The sequence below is a fragment of the Aspergillus japonicus genome (assembly GCF_003184785.1).
Source record: "Aspergillus japonicus CBS 114.51 unplaced genomic scaffold BO86scaffold_53, whole genome shotgun sequence".
Taxonomy (NCBI): Eukaryota; Fungi; Ascomycota; class Eurotiomycetes; order Eurotiales; family Aspergillaceae; genus Aspergillus; species Aspergillus japonicus.
Window position 1 is genome coordinate 188145 of NW_020291690.1, and position 13828 is coordinate 201972.

At 55.4% G+C, this 13828-nt stretch overlaps 6 protein-coding genes across 6 annotated transcripts; 1 reads left to right on the forward strand and 5 right to left on the reverse strand.

Moving 5' to 3' along the window:
• Nucleotides 1–980: 980 nt before the first annotated feature.
• On the reverse strand, nt 981–3014 carry BO86DRAFT_458269 (FAD binding domain-containing protein; the record flags this gene model as incomplete). Its single annotated transcript, XM_025677283.1, has 2 exons — nt 981–1038; nt 1198–3014. The coding sequence occupies 2 exons, from the start codon at nt 3012–3014 to the stop codon at nt 981–983; spliced, it is 1875 nt and encodes a 624-aa protein (XP_025524702.1).
• Nucleotides 3015–3657: 643 nt separating this feature from the next.
• BO86DRAFT_421328 (proline racemase family protein) lies at nt 3658–4740 on the reverse strand (the record flags this gene model as incomplete). Its single annotated transcript, XM_025675274.1, has 1 exon — nt 3658–4740. One exon carries the CDS (start codon nt 4738–4740, stop codon nt 3658–3660), a length of 1083 nt encoding a protein of 360 aa, XP_025524703.1.
• A 949-nt stretch (nt 4741–5689) lies between these two features.
• BO86DRAFT_368024 (Zn(II)2Cys6 transcription factor) lies at nt 5690–8428 on the reverse strand (the record flags this gene model as incomplete). Its single annotated transcript, XM_025670189.1, has 2 exons — nt 6746–8428; nt 5690–6690 (listed from the first exon to the last, which is right to left on the reverse strand). Exons 1-2 carry the CDS (start codon nt 7977–7979, stop codon nt 5690–5692), a joined length of 2235 nt encoding a protein of 744 aa, XP_025524704.1. The 5' UTR covers nt 7980–8428.
• Nucleotides 8429–9069: 641 nt separating this feature from the next.
• Nucleotides 9070–10632, forward strand: BO86DRAFT_320020 (uncharacterized protein; the record flags this gene model as incomplete). The annotated part of the gene is made up of 2 exons (XM_025668275.1): nt 9070–9787; nt 9842–10632. The coding sequence occupies 2 exons, from the start codon at nt 9070–9072 to the stop codon at nt 10630–10632; spliced, it is 1509 nt and encodes a 502-aa protein (XP_025524705.1).
• A 327-nt stretch (nt 10633–10959) lies between these two features.
• On the reverse strand, nt 10960–11967 carry BO86DRAFT_412108 (uncharacterized protein; the record flags this gene model as incomplete). Its single annotated transcript, XM_025674631.1, has 3 exons — nt 11689–11967; nt 11439–11617; nt 10960–11371 (listed from the first exon to the last, which is right to left on the reverse strand). The coding sequence occupies exons 1-3, from the start codon at nt 11815–11817 to the stop codon at nt 10960–10962; spliced, it is 720 nt and encodes a 239-aa protein (XP_025524706.1). The 5' UTR covers nt 11818–11967.
• A 360-nt stretch (nt 11968–12327) lies between these two features.
• Nucleotides 12328–13777, reverse strand: BO86DRAFT_450108 (ankyrin repeat domain-containing protein; the record flags this gene model as incomplete). Its single annotated transcript, XM_025676774.1, has 3 exons — nt 12328–12928; nt 13069–13368; nt 13716–13777. The coding sequence occupies 3 exons, from the start codon at nt 13775–13777 to the stop codon at nt 12463–12465; spliced, it is 828 nt and encodes a 275-aa protein (XP_025524707.1). The 3' UTR covers nt 12328–12462.
• Nucleotides 13778–13828: the final 51 nt, after the last annotated feature.

The following is a 13828-nucleotide window of genomic DNA, read 5'->3' on the forward strand; positions in this document are numbered from 1 at the left end:
AGAGGTAGCTAGCTATGTTTGCCGGGCATGTACTGCAGGATGTTTTCGAGATGTCGTGTGGCATTTGCCGGGAACCACCTCCTTTATACCTCTTTTCAGCTCCTAAGCATATCATGCGATGCTCATCGGCTGAGCGGGTCTTGCTCTGTTGTGAGGGGGAGGAAATCCTCTCGGCTCGGATTGCCGCTTTCTCTGGACCTCCAGGGCTCTGTCACCTCAGCTGAAAGTTCAGCTCGCCATGGCGGGCGCTTACAATGACAGTGTTACTGGTTTACTCATAGTGAAACTATATTGGATTTATACTCACCCCAGGACCTATCGAAATTTAGTTGTCGACGGGCCAGTTTAATCCAAACTACTAGATTTCGAACACGGTCTCCCCCTCCGCGGCTGTGCCGGGTCATCTGCAATAACACTCCTAGCCCGCAAGGCGACAAGCCCATAAAACAGGTACGTGGAATTGAGAAAGGAGATCGGCGGAGGACGCTCAAGACGTGTAGGTGCGCGGTATGTAGTGCAAGCGCTGGCCATATGCAGCCACGCTTGTTCAATTGTTTTAAGGCAGCCTCATCTTGCTTGACATTTCGGTTGCGATGATTTCCAGTAGAGCGCGTTGAGACTATACTGATAGTATCCAGACCCCCGGATGTGGAATTACAAAGATAAGACTCTTACCCTCATTGCAAATGAGATACTAAACAAATAACGAGAGCAGGCATATTTGGCAAGATAGGCTGGAAACTTTCAATTCTTTATTTAGCAATGTCAGTAATAATACTTTTCTAGGAAAAAAGATATTCAAAACATGAAACCGGAACCTTGTCAAGGTACGGACCGGCCAGAGGTGGCATGAATAGCAGTTCAGGTCTCCACAAACAGTTCTATTTATCTTTACAAAACAACTGGGAGCGGGCTATCCTCAAGATTACAGACATGACGTAGCTCGAAGAGCTACAATAGGATTAAATGTACACAGTAACTTAGGTAGATGATGTATTATGTACATGGCGGTTGGGACCGGCAGTAGAGTCAAAGAAGCTGGACCCGGAGTAAAGCAACAGCACCTTCTTATGTTGGAAGTGAAGATTGGCCGCGAATATCTCCCACATGAAAAGAATTAATCATAACACTGGTATCCCCTATAGCCGCCAATGTCAGTCTATATCCCGTAACTGCACAATCATAGGGAAAACTTACTTGGAGCCCTTCCACCCCACACACTTCCAACAATCGAAGAAGTGCGTCGGATCATACCTCGCTTTCACCCCGAGCAGAGCCGGATAATTGACTCCGAAAAAGGTGTCCTCCCAGTCGGGTTCCAGATACGACCCCTCGTTCAGGTAGCACCCACCCCGCGGCGTCAGATCCTTCAGCGGCTGCACGGTCTCCAACCACCGTTCCTGTAGCGCGGTCTGGTTCGCCAAAGAGCGCACGTCAAACCACCCCCCCGTCATCAGAACATGCCACAGCGCCGAGCGCCACGCGGGATGCACGCTGGTCGTGTTCCCGTTCTGTACGTTCACGGGCGTGGTCATGATGACCTGGGTCAGGGCGTATTCCTCGGAGATGAGGGTATTACTCCGACGGACCCCGTCGAGCACCGCGGTCACCAGATCCGTGACGTTCCCCGGCGACGCAAAGAGATCGCGGGGAATCAGCCGGCTGGCGACGGCCTCGTAGATGCCCCCCGGCGTGAGCTCCGTGGCGATCGCCTCGGTCAGGGTGAGGAAATCGGTGTACTTCGCGTACGTCGTGTAGTTGCTCTCGGAGACCTGGATCAGCTCGGGATGGGCCCGCACGGCGGCCACGAAGTCCCGCGTCACCGCCGGCAGCGCCGTCTCGTTGTCGGACGGCAACACCAGGTACAGCTCGACCTGGCTGGGCCAGTAGTATGCGTGGCCCGAGACGTTCTGCGCGGACCAGAGGGGCTGCGCCGTCGCGTGCTGCGTGAGCATATATTCCAGCGCGCGGTACTTCGGGTCCTCCCCCGTCGTCGTGTTCGTGACGAAGCTGGCCTTCAAGGAGTAGACGTGGATCTTCACGGCGGGGTAGAGCTGGAACTTGTAGCTGGTCAGAATGGCGAACGTGCCGCCGCCGCCGCCGCGCATCGCCCAGAAGAGATCCGGGTCCGAGCAGGCGTTGATCGTGCGGAGGTGGCCGTCGGCCGTGACGACCTCGAACTCGACCGCGTTGTCGACCATCAGCCCGCGCGAGGGCCCAAACACCCCGTGGCCGCCGCCCTGCCCAAACCCGCCTGCCAACCCGACGGAGCCCTCATTGCCGCCGGTCACGTCCATCCCGAACCCCTGGAAGTACGCGTACACGTCGGACGCCTGCGCGCCCGCACCGATCTCCCCGATGTGCTGGTAGTGGTTCGGTTCAGGGGCGGAACAGTTCGCGGCGGTGAAGTTGGCGTGGTAGGTCATGTTCTTGAGGTGGTGCGTCCAGATGGCCAGGGTGTCCGGGCGCGTCGACCGGCCGAAGTAGTCGTGGCCGGTGTTCTTGATGCTGACGCGCAGGCGGTGCTTGCGCGCGAACCGCACCGCCGTGGCCACCTGCTGCGCCGAGTGGGCGTCGACATACAGCGCTGACAGGCGGCCCAGTCGACACTCGTCCGACTGCACGCTGTACCCGTCGAGCGGGTTCAGCGCGCAGCTCTGCAGCCCGCACGTCTCCCAGTTGAGGCCCGTGGCCGCCCCGTAGACCTCGGTGCGGGGCTGGTTGAGGAGGTAGGTCTTCTCCGCGAGCGCACAGGCGGCGGGGTCGTAGGAGAGCGAACTGTAGAAGCAGCTGGCGGCGAAGGGGACGGTGCGGTGGAGGTTCCCCGACAGGCTTTTGTTGAACTGCGTCCATTCCTCGCTGGATGGCCAGCAGGACTGTCCCGCGTGACAGTTGTACTCCACCGAGGAGCTGGTGTTGTGGACGGTGGTTGTCGCGGCTGTGCGGGGGAGAAGGTCCAGCGCCCAGAGGGCGGACGCGGCCTGGATTGCCGAAAGAAATGGTACTTGGACCATGCTGTACTGTACGGGGAGGTAGGCCGGGATGTGTGCAGGGCCCTAGGGTTGGAGGAAAAGGACTCAAGTTATGGGCTGCTTGGGTACGGTACTTGAGGGGATATTTATATCCCGGTAGTGGGCCGTGGTCAGAAAGGACATAATGGGCAGGGCATGATGGAAGGATTCAATCAGTCATTAACCGAGCTGAGATTGACCACAGCCTCCAGCTCAGCCTCGTCCATTGTGGATATCGCAGTAGTTAGCCCTGAGTTAGTTTGAATGCACTGGTTGTAGGCGATGACAAGCCTGTGTCGATCAGTAACACAGCACGATTGCCTGATTGGTCGAACATCTGGATTTCCTGTTTGGGTTAGGGTTAGTTCGAAAACGCCCCGCCCGCGGCCGGATGAATGGATGCCTGAGGCTACTACTGTATCACGTTGATTATAAAATAGCAAAGAGAACACGCATGATTCTTGTAATATCTTTGAATTTGAATTAGTTGATGGCAAGCACGGATAGCGATGAGAGAATTGACGTCACACAATAGAAAACACACCTTCTCTAGGAGATCGATCGGCGGCTAAAGATCGATCTGCGGTACTGATCATGTCCTTCCAACAGACTAGCAGCAGATGCTACCTAGAATCACGAACTTGAACTAAATACTATTCACCGGAGCGCCGGCGGGCACTGGCACCTTGGACACATGCCAGGCATCTCCCACCCGGAAGCCCTGTGGGAAAGGATCGGTGGGGTCGAGGACCACCTGCTGGAAGCTGGTGATCCAGGCACTGCCCTTGACACGAGGCAGGATGGCATCGTACTCGCCCACCTTGACGGTACCCGTGATGGAGCCAACATACTCGGTTCCGATGATACTCGTGTGCACAAACGGCTCGCCCACGGCCAGCTGCTGTCTCGCATGCAACTGCGCCATGCGCGCGCACGTCCCGGTTCCGCACGGGCTGCGGTCCAAGCGACCGGGCGAGACCACCACCGCGTTCTGGGCCTTCTTGCCGCCATCCGGCCCATCGCCCGCCACCAGGGCCGTTGTGAAGATGAAGTTGGTCACCCCGTGAATGCCGGGGTTGTCCGGGTGGACCGGGTGGACGGCAGCCTGGACGGCCCGCTTGATGCGCTCCCCGTATTCCACGATGCGCTGGCCCTCGTCCGGATCCATGGTGAGGTTGGTCTGGGCCATGTCCACGATGGCGTACATCATGCCTCCGTACGCCACGTCGCAAAGGATCGTGCCCAGCCCCGGCACGTCCACCGCCAGATTGAGGTGGAACACAAAGGCGGGGACATTGTCGAAGGCCACGCTCTTGCACTTCCCGGCCTCGCACTCCGCCGTGACCGCGACCAAGCCGGCGGCCGTGTCCAGCCGGAGCATGGTGGTCGGCTCCTGCATCTTCACCATGCCCGTCTCCAGCAGCGCCGTGGCCGTGCAGATGGTGTTCGAGCCGGACATGTAGGCGTATTCCTGGCTCTCCATGATCAGGAACCCGGCATCGGCGCGCGGGTCGCACGCGGGAAGCACCAGGTTCACGTTCCGCGACGGACGCCCGCGGGGCTCGTTGAGCAGCAGCTGGCGCAGCTCGTCGGCTTGGGTCCGGAAATAGGTCATCTTGTCGAACATGGTTTGACCGGGCACGTCGAGAACCCCGCCCACGATCACATCGCCGATTTCCCCCGCCGAGTGGACGCTCACGATGTGCACGGCGCGGTTGGAATGCACCATGATGATGGAGGTGGATTGGTGGGTGTCAGACAACAGTTGATCTTCTTGAATTGATGGGCGGATCCGTGATATCTGAAGGAGGCTGCGGTGTGTCCCATTTTATACCAAATCCTCAGCCAGGGTGCCTCTTACCTCCTACCTGTGTCTTTTAATCTCGACATGACCCAAGGGGCAGGTGGTCTGGATAGATTGCGCACCGGTGGCCTCGGGTCACAGGGTTGTTTCAATTTAGGTATACAATCCCGCGTAACTTCAACTATCTGGGGAAAAGCAGGCAATCCATGTCATGCAGCTCGGTAATTTGCAACATCAGAAAGAGCGTGCATGTTCGCACTTCAAGGATAGATATTGGGGATACGGAAGGCAGTTCCGGTTCGGGAAGATGGCTCCGATTCTGGCGCCGTCCAATGCTTGGCGTGCCCTAGGTATCTACGGCGTAGAGGAGATAAATGCCATGCCCCGAGTCGTTATCATCATTCTGAACTGAACGCACTTTCAGCGGCTGGAAGGGGCTGACAAGGGCCGAAAAGACAGGAGGAAGTAAATTCCGGATCAAGGTCTCGGTTCCGCGATAGGTTGCAAGTAAGACCGTAAGACCGCGTGTGATCGGGGTACGTAGTAGGGCTACTAAGTACCGACTACGCCAGAGTGCGCAGTGAGGTAGTTAGCGACCAGTCCAAACTCCCTAAGGTAGTAAGTATTCTTAAACTGGCGGCCCTACAAAACAAAACAAGACTCCTCGCCACAGACCTCCGACGCTTCTTCTCACCTGCCCGGGTTGCATCCCATAATCCCCGTCAAAATGCCAAAAAGACCGTTGAAATGGTAGATCTGTGCCACACCCCAGGTTTCTATTATGGACCGGCCACGATCTCGAGCGGAAAGATCCTCCACATCTCTAAAAAAGATTTCAACCTATAACGTCAAGAATCCCCGTCGCCAAATCAATTTAGGATAGCATGATATACATGTTGTGTTCACGGCATGTATCGACCCAGCTATGATATGTCACTCGCCCGTCTCTCCGATCGGCTATTTCCAGCTGTCGCCTCCATACCTCCTCCATGCATTGTTTGATTGTTCGGAATCTGAGGAAACCCGTCAATGTCAGGGCTTCATCCATCCAGCGATGAAGATAGTCCCGATCCTGGGGGGCAATCGCCTCGCAGCCGGCCATGAAGGCCGGCCAGGGAGACCCCGGCCCTTCGAGGTGGAGGGCCTTGCAGGAGGCGGCAAAGTCCTTCAGTGCCTGGACGATCGAGCTCACGTACGGTTGCAGCAGGCGCGGGTTGGATTCTCTGATGCGTCGATAGAAGAATATCACTAGGCCAAGATTCAATGCATGGACCATGTAGGCCCTCGGATGCTCCCCACTGCCTTCGAATTTGGGTCCGTGAGGCCCCAAGGGCGGGGGCGGATCATGAAGCGCGACGAGCTTCCAGATCCTTTCCTCGAGTCTCAGTTTCGCATTCTCGAGCGCATCCATCATTCCGGGGTCCTGCGGGCCCTTGCTGGCCTTGAGTTTGTCAACGAAATTGGCCAGCCGCGTGGTCTGCGAGACAAGACTAAGCCAGGTCTCGGATACTCCGTACAATTCCCGGTACATTGGCTGGGAGTCCCCTCTCGACTCTTCGATATGCACGCTATTTAGTATCCCGTCATGATCTCTGTGGTTCTTCAGCTCGGGATTGTTGGAGCTCACGTCCAGTTGCAAAAAGTCATCCAAGTGGATATCCGGATTGGACCGAAAGGGGTTTGAGCGGGCGTGCGATGCTTCGGCGGACCGTGCTGTCAAACTGGGGTCCTTGCTATAATCCCGTACGACGAACGTGCTTTCTCCCAGGATCCGGTTCCATGTATATATGTGGTGCAATAATCGTGCCTTGCGCGAGAAGACGCGCTTGGTTAGGCCCCGAAGACATAACAGGCGCTCGGAATCCAGCAGGTATGCTCAGGCCTGTTCCTGGCAGTCCGAGAGAATCTGAGACGACCGATCAGCCACCACGGCAAGAGAGACGAGGGAAAGAGCCAGGGCCTACCGCAAACGAAAGCATCGCCGACAGGGCCATCAGTTGTTCCTTGTATTTCGGCGGCGGCACATTGTGACTCTCACGTCGGAGGGACTGTTCCAGATGGTCTTTCCCCTTGGCATAGCTCGCCGCACTGACCCCGTCCCAGTGTTCACTGGACGTCGTCCCTTGTTTCCGTACTGCGGCCGCCTTATGCACGGCGGAAATCGCAAGCAGTGCGAGCAGGTTGGACATGGCGGCATGTGAGATGCGCTCCGTGCCCATAAAGGCGATCCGGCCCAAGGTAATGACCGCCGAGTCCACATGGAGCTTTTCCCACGGCGACATTCCAGAGAGCGGAAAGGAAAAGGAATGGGCAACGACCACATCTCGGTACCGTTTCAGGAGCATCTGGGCGTCCGAGATTTGGATATCTCCCAAGGAGAAACCCGGCCCGGGGGTTTGGACCGAGCCTTCGAGTGGCGCGTCCTCATTGCTTTGCTCTGCGCCCTCGGCCACTAATGAGACTGGCTGCTCCGGCAATGGACTGGGTAGATCATTGAAATTGAACAATTCTGGCCAGGACATGTCCATTTCCAATATATCCGGCCAGTGCAGCGATTCCTCTGCGGTTGGCAGACTGCCTAGCGAGCCCGCCAACAGCGGGGGCGGAATCTCCAACGAATGAGTTTGGTCCTGGTTACTGTTACTACTACTATTACGGGCTTCTTCTTCTTCTTCTTCTTCCTGACTCCCAGAGCTCAGGGGAACGGGGCCATGCGGCAGACTCAACACCCCGAACGGCCCAATGAAGTTGCTCTGGCCCGGGTGGAGCGCGGTCTGCCAGGACTCGTCCTCGATCTGCTGCAGACTGTTGTCAACCGAAGCCGTATGGAGACTAGAGAGGAGGCTGATGCTGGTGGATACACGATCCTGCTCCCCGTACAAATAGCGTCGTCGGACCGCCGTGGTGGTGGTGGTGCTGGGGCCGTGGTGGGCGCGGGTGTTGCCCTGAAAGGAGGGTCCCGAGGTCGACGTCCATGTCAGCTGAGCGTTGGACCTCTCGCACAACGCACCGATTGCCTTGCACGCCGAGCAGGTTGGCCGAGCCAAGTCGCACTTGATATGCCGTCGCCGGCATGCATTGCACACTCCCACCGCGTGCCGACGGCGGGACCGCATCTCCCTCTTCAACCCTGGCTGGGGACTCAATTGTCGCGAAACAGGCATGCATGCAGATTCCGCAGACAGACACAAAGTTCGAGTGGTATGTAGAGTTGTAGACACTGGGGGAGCAGATAGATGTACGGGAAATGCGGGGAATGCGGGAAATGCGGGAATGGCTGCCTGCTGATTATCATGCAGATAAGCTCCGTCGCGTCGCGGAATCACCTTCCTGAGATGGAACGTCTTCCAAGGAGTTCGCCTACCCCAGACTGACAAATAGCTTCCATGATAGCTTGATACTCCTCTGTATTGCTCCGGTGATTGGCGGATCGGCTATTGGTCGGTGGCTTACCCATGGCATCTGGCAGGCAGTACTAACTTGGAAGACTCCGATGATTCCTATAATGGGACACAACAATCTTTGTATGCTGGACTGGATTTTTGGGCGGGGAATTTCTATAGCAATGACTATTGTAACAAGGTTACAGTACTAAGAACAGCTCAATGAGTTGGAAGATGCACTGGCATGGGCCCTGAGTTGCTTACCAAATATGTGAGTTATTTTAACTTAACGCTGTGCTAGCTTAGTCATTATCATGTCATTATACAGCCACAATTTTAAGGTGCCATTTTAAGGCAGCATCATATGAAGCGGAGGCGGGGCAGCGGTCACGGGACGGGATCGCGTCTTGTCTTTCCGCCCGCGCCTCCGCCTTCACGTTCCTTCTCCCCTTCTCCTCTTCTTCAACATCATCCCCCATCCTCCATCCTCCATCCTCCATCTCCTTGCTGTTCTCGAAGCCAGTCCTGCCATTCCCGTGCTTTCATAGGACTCTCTGTTTTCTCTCGTGGACCTCAGATTGGGCATGTACTCGTGACCAGACCGCATCTCTCTCTCTCTCTGCTGTTCTCGAAGCCAGTCCTGCCATTCCTGTGTTCTCATAGGACTCTCTGTTTTCTCTCGTGGATTTCAGATTGGGCATGTACTCGTGACCAGACCGCAGCTCTCCTTCTCATGCTTCCATTTTCCCTGCCTATTCATCCATTCCATTCCTTTTCCTATTTGTTGCGAGTCAGGGCTGCTCCTCGTCGCTCAAAGCCTGGGTGGGTGGGCTACTCGATGTTTCGAGGGTTATCGTTCTAATACGGCAAAATGACGACTACCACTCCACAGAACCGACCATTGGTCTCGAAAGTCCTTGTTCACGCACCCGACTGTGATGCTTTCTGTGTCGCTCGCCTTCGTATCGTCCATGGCCGAACTGTCGCGGATGGTCAAACGGCCAACCAAGCATCTATCTTGCTTTCGATCACAACGGCTCTCGCTAACTCGATCAGCATCGCTAACTTGAGCAGCAGATCCCAGGTTCTGACTTTGAATATCCCTCCCGAACGAGTCGAAAAATGCGGTTTTGCTCGCAGAAGCAACACCTCACTCTGTCCAGCTCGTCTCCTTTCCTCACTCCCGGCCCCTGTTACAAATGTTTCGGCCGTCTCAACACTGAGTCTTAGCCTTGGCACGGTCGGCATCGTTCTTAGTCCAGCTGGCATGGACTCTCTCAAACCAGCCGTACCTGGAGACTTGGAGTTCCACTCATTTGCCAAAATCTGTCAATCCAAATTCTTCCGTCTACACTTCACCGGACGACAATTTGTCAATAACGAGCTTGACAAGCTACGTGATTTCTCCCATGCCCTGCGGCAAAGAAGTCTCCAGGCAGTGCCTTTGAACACCGCTCGCCACGGAGTATGGGAGACAGATTGGCGTGTCTTTGCTCTGTCACCCGATCCACCCCCATATTGCCAGGAGTCCGTGTCCGAGCAGGTGGATCCTCCCGTATATAAAGAAGTGCTAGGAAAGCGGTGCAGAGGTATCTACTCATCTTACCGTAACGCCTTGCGTAATAGTTAGTAATAGTATCTAGACCCACGGTCAATATCACCCAACACTGAAAAACGAAAAAGATTGCACCCTCTACCCCCTCCACCGATAGGCTCTCCAACTGAAGTTCCGACTGATATTGCGACTGAAGTCGACACGCCGAGTACACGGGCTCCTTCCCGGTCACCGTCCTCGATCCGCATGACTCACTTTCAGCGTGCTTCCTCCCGCGGCCAAACAGAGTATCAGAGACTCGCGCATCTTGAACACGAGCTCCGTGGTGTTTCTGATGACCTGATCCGTAGACTGTTAATTCGAACCGGCCGCGCACATCTGCTAGCCGTCCCGGAAGACGTCGACCGCCGTCTGGGACTCGAGCTTGAGCCTGTAGGCAGCTCTCCCGAGACGGACATGGTGATGCTTGGGCGCCGGCTCGAACGATACATCGATAAGACAGTTGAGCGTCGGCTCGCCCATTACGTCGACTATACCGTGGCCGAGTGTCGCGATCAGCTCCACGACGTATGCAACCAGAAACAAGCCCAATGCGAAGAAGAGATCGACAATGGTAACGTCGAGGTACGCAACACAGCGAATGACTGTATGAAAGAAATGGAGGAGCAGGTGCAAGGGTACATGGTTCAAATGGAAGAACAAGCACAACGGTGCATGAAGGATATCGAGGACCGGGGAGTCGAGATCGCGATCGACATCGAATCTGATATCTCTGCGAAGATTAAACTTTCGCCGCGGTCGGATGCTTCTGCTCAGCTTGATGGGAAGTCAAGCGCACGTCATGGGTTGCGTGCCGGTATCAGGCGCAGTTCGGTTTGAAGCAGTATGTCGGCGTTCCTGAGTAATCCGGCCACGTGATCCAAAGGCCTTCGCCTCTTGATCACACGCAGAGAACTCCGATAATGAAACAACCTAAGAACTACCAAAAAAATCAAGAAATCGTTCTATATTGCCCACCCCTGAGTGCCTAAAATCGCTTACAGGCTATGAGCCCGAGCCTCTTGGATTTTGGGACAAGCCCTTTTACGTCTCATCACCTTCCTTATTTGTCAAAGTTGATGCTTTTCGTGACCACCGTCGAGAGGTCCAACATTGCCAAGCCGACGTGTCTCCGCCAAAAGATCTACACTTTTTCTTCCTCGTATTCTATAAAGCTGCGACCACAAGGGCAGCCGCCACAGCACCTCCAACGATCACAGTCGAATCAAAGGTAAGGAGTGCCGCAGCGCCCGTGCTCTGGGTCGTGCTATTGTGAGTGGTCGTGGAGGCAGTGGCAGCAACCGAATTGTCGCTGGTTGCCGGGCCCGTGCCGGTGGCGGAGGCATTGGTAGTGGTGGCGGTAGCCGTTCCAGCGGCTAGAACAGTCGCAGAGGAGGTGGCATCTCCAGCACCACCGGTAAGCGTGCCCGCCGTGATCGTAACGGGCACAAAGCAGCAGAGGTCATCCGTCCCCATGGTCGTGGTATACGTCCCCGGGAAATCCGCCCCGGTGCCCGAAATCATCTCCGTGCAGACGCCATAAGTAATCCCTTGCACAGAACAAGCCATGGACATATAGCTGGACGGTGCAAGTTAGCACATGATCCTCGCCAGACTGCTGAACAGGGAGGACGAAGGCCACATACAAATCATCTGCTGGCTCCCCCATCAGATAGCTGGTGGTTCGGGGCCCAGCGACAATCGTCATCCCGGGCCCCATGCCGCAGTCATCCTCATCATCCTCGTCATCGTCGTCGTCATCGTCATCCTCATTGACACCAGTTGCGGTCGGACAGTTGACAAAGTAGGTAGTAGCGGTTGCAGCCTATCTTGTCTGTCAGTCTGCGGTGCATGGAGTCAGCTCCCGCGACGATGGTCACTTAGTACTGTACCTACCACGCCCATGACTGAGCCGGCCAATGACTCGGCGTCCGTATCCGGGATGAAAAGGGTGGTAGTGACAATGTTCTCAGCGGTGACAAGGGTGGCGGCGGCCAGGCACAGAACCAACTTAACGTGCATCATAACTGCAGGAGAAACAGACTACGCGGTGTAGCGATGAGGAAGGATGATGTGTAGAAACCAACAAAGGTTTCTCAGCAGAAAGAAAGGAGGAGGAGCTCTCATCTGGAGCCTCAGCTGGAGCAAACTATCAGGAAATTACCGGAAGCTGAAGCCTTGCCAAGAGAGGCTAGTCTGGCCGAACCCCTGCTTGGCAAATCTCCTTAGGGGGCTTAGATCTTGGGTCACTATGTCGAATCGAGTCAAGATCAAGCTACATGGGGACTACTATGTAGTTGCAGCTTCAGGTGCCAGGTGGGCCCAGTTTCTTTCCCGATGCGTACGAGCTAATAATTCGGGCCCAGCCGATGGAAGGGCGGGATGTCCGGGTGAAAGCCTGGAGCCATGGGGAGGGAATCAAGTGGTGGAGACTGAGGGAGGAGAGAAAACTCTCTCCAAACATACTTCACCTTCTTGTTGTCAGATGTAAAGTAGGTGTGCCAGCAAGGTCAAGCCCATGCTGGCTAATTACTGCATTGTAGGGATTGAAGAAGAAAAGTAAAGTCACCGCGCTGAACTAACTCTTGATCAAAAGCGGAAAGACACTCCGAATTCATCCGTCCAGCAGGTACACAGCTGCACGTATCATGAACAACAGAAAAGACGAGGCTAATTCCGTTTCTCGAGTACCTGGACGACCTCCCCCTGATTCAACATTTGCGCCCACTCCAGAGCTGTGCGCCCCGTTGCATCTTTGAAGCCCACGTTGGCTCCTTCGCTGACCAAGTAGCGAACTACATCCACTTTGCCGAGTTCGGCTGCTTCGTGCAGCGTCGTTCCGAGTGCCAGGAAACAGAACAGCGCCCGGGACGGATGATGGTTTTCGTACAGCGTTGAATCGATATCCGCTCCGTTCTCGATGAGAGGGCTGAAGATCGCAATGTTATCTGACTGCCGTTCGGCTGCGTGATGGAGGAGTTGGCCTTTGCGCGCATCGCCGCCACGACTGAGCATGAGCTGGACGACTGAGATCGGGGCGGTCTCGACAGCAAGGGAAAGTGGTGTGAGATCAACAACACATGGGCTGTTGGGATCGGCTCCATGATCAAGGAGCCAAGCGGCCATCTCTTCATTTCTGCAATCGCATAGCTGAAGACAGGGCTTAACGTTTGTCTCTGATCACATGGAATAGATTCTCGGAACGAGCCTTACCCTAGTATTGGGAGTTTCGGCTAGCTGATGGGCTGGTTGATATCCCATCCATTCTGAAGGAACCCTCCCAACGCATCCTTCCCCTTCACTCTGACGGCTTCCAGTGCGTAGAGTGGGTCCATGGGCAAGCCGCGAGTAAGGAGTTCTTGGATGAACTGTACACCGTCTAGCTTGATGGCTTCGATCATTATCGCAGAGAAGTCGCAAATATCAGAGCTCTCCAGTGAAACACTTTGCGAGTCGAGGATTTCCCGAAATCGATGGATATCACCACTGACGCAAGAAGCATACAGTTTCTCGAAAATTGCTGGTGGCGTTCGAGTGGGGATCTGGGATATTCGCTCGGCTGGACCGGAGGATAGTCTGGTGGAGGCAGGACGTCGATGGCGGTGGGCTGGATGACTTACTTACATGGGGGGGCTTCAATGAAAATGGGAGACCGTGGGAGACTCAAGAGGTATTTACGATGTTTCCGAGGTCAAAATCAGCAGATGCCGCATGCGCAATGCTTTTGAACCTTACGGACAACAATGATAGGCTGTCAGATGATGGTTAAAGGCTGCCTGAGGCACTGATGGGACTAGCCCTGTAGATTGGGCATTAGCCTACCATGTTACGGTCTGTGGAAAAATACGGTCTTCTCGCGCCAACAGGTGTATAGCGATTAAGGGCTCTTCGCCTGCTCTGCTGCAAGCGGAGCCAGTGCTTACGGGGAGCGGCCCGGGAATCGAGTTCCATGGTCCGCATCGAGCCGCGAAAACACTTTTGCCATATCGGGTCGAAGGTCAGACAAGAGACAGGCGATGGGAAAGCAAGGCGTGTC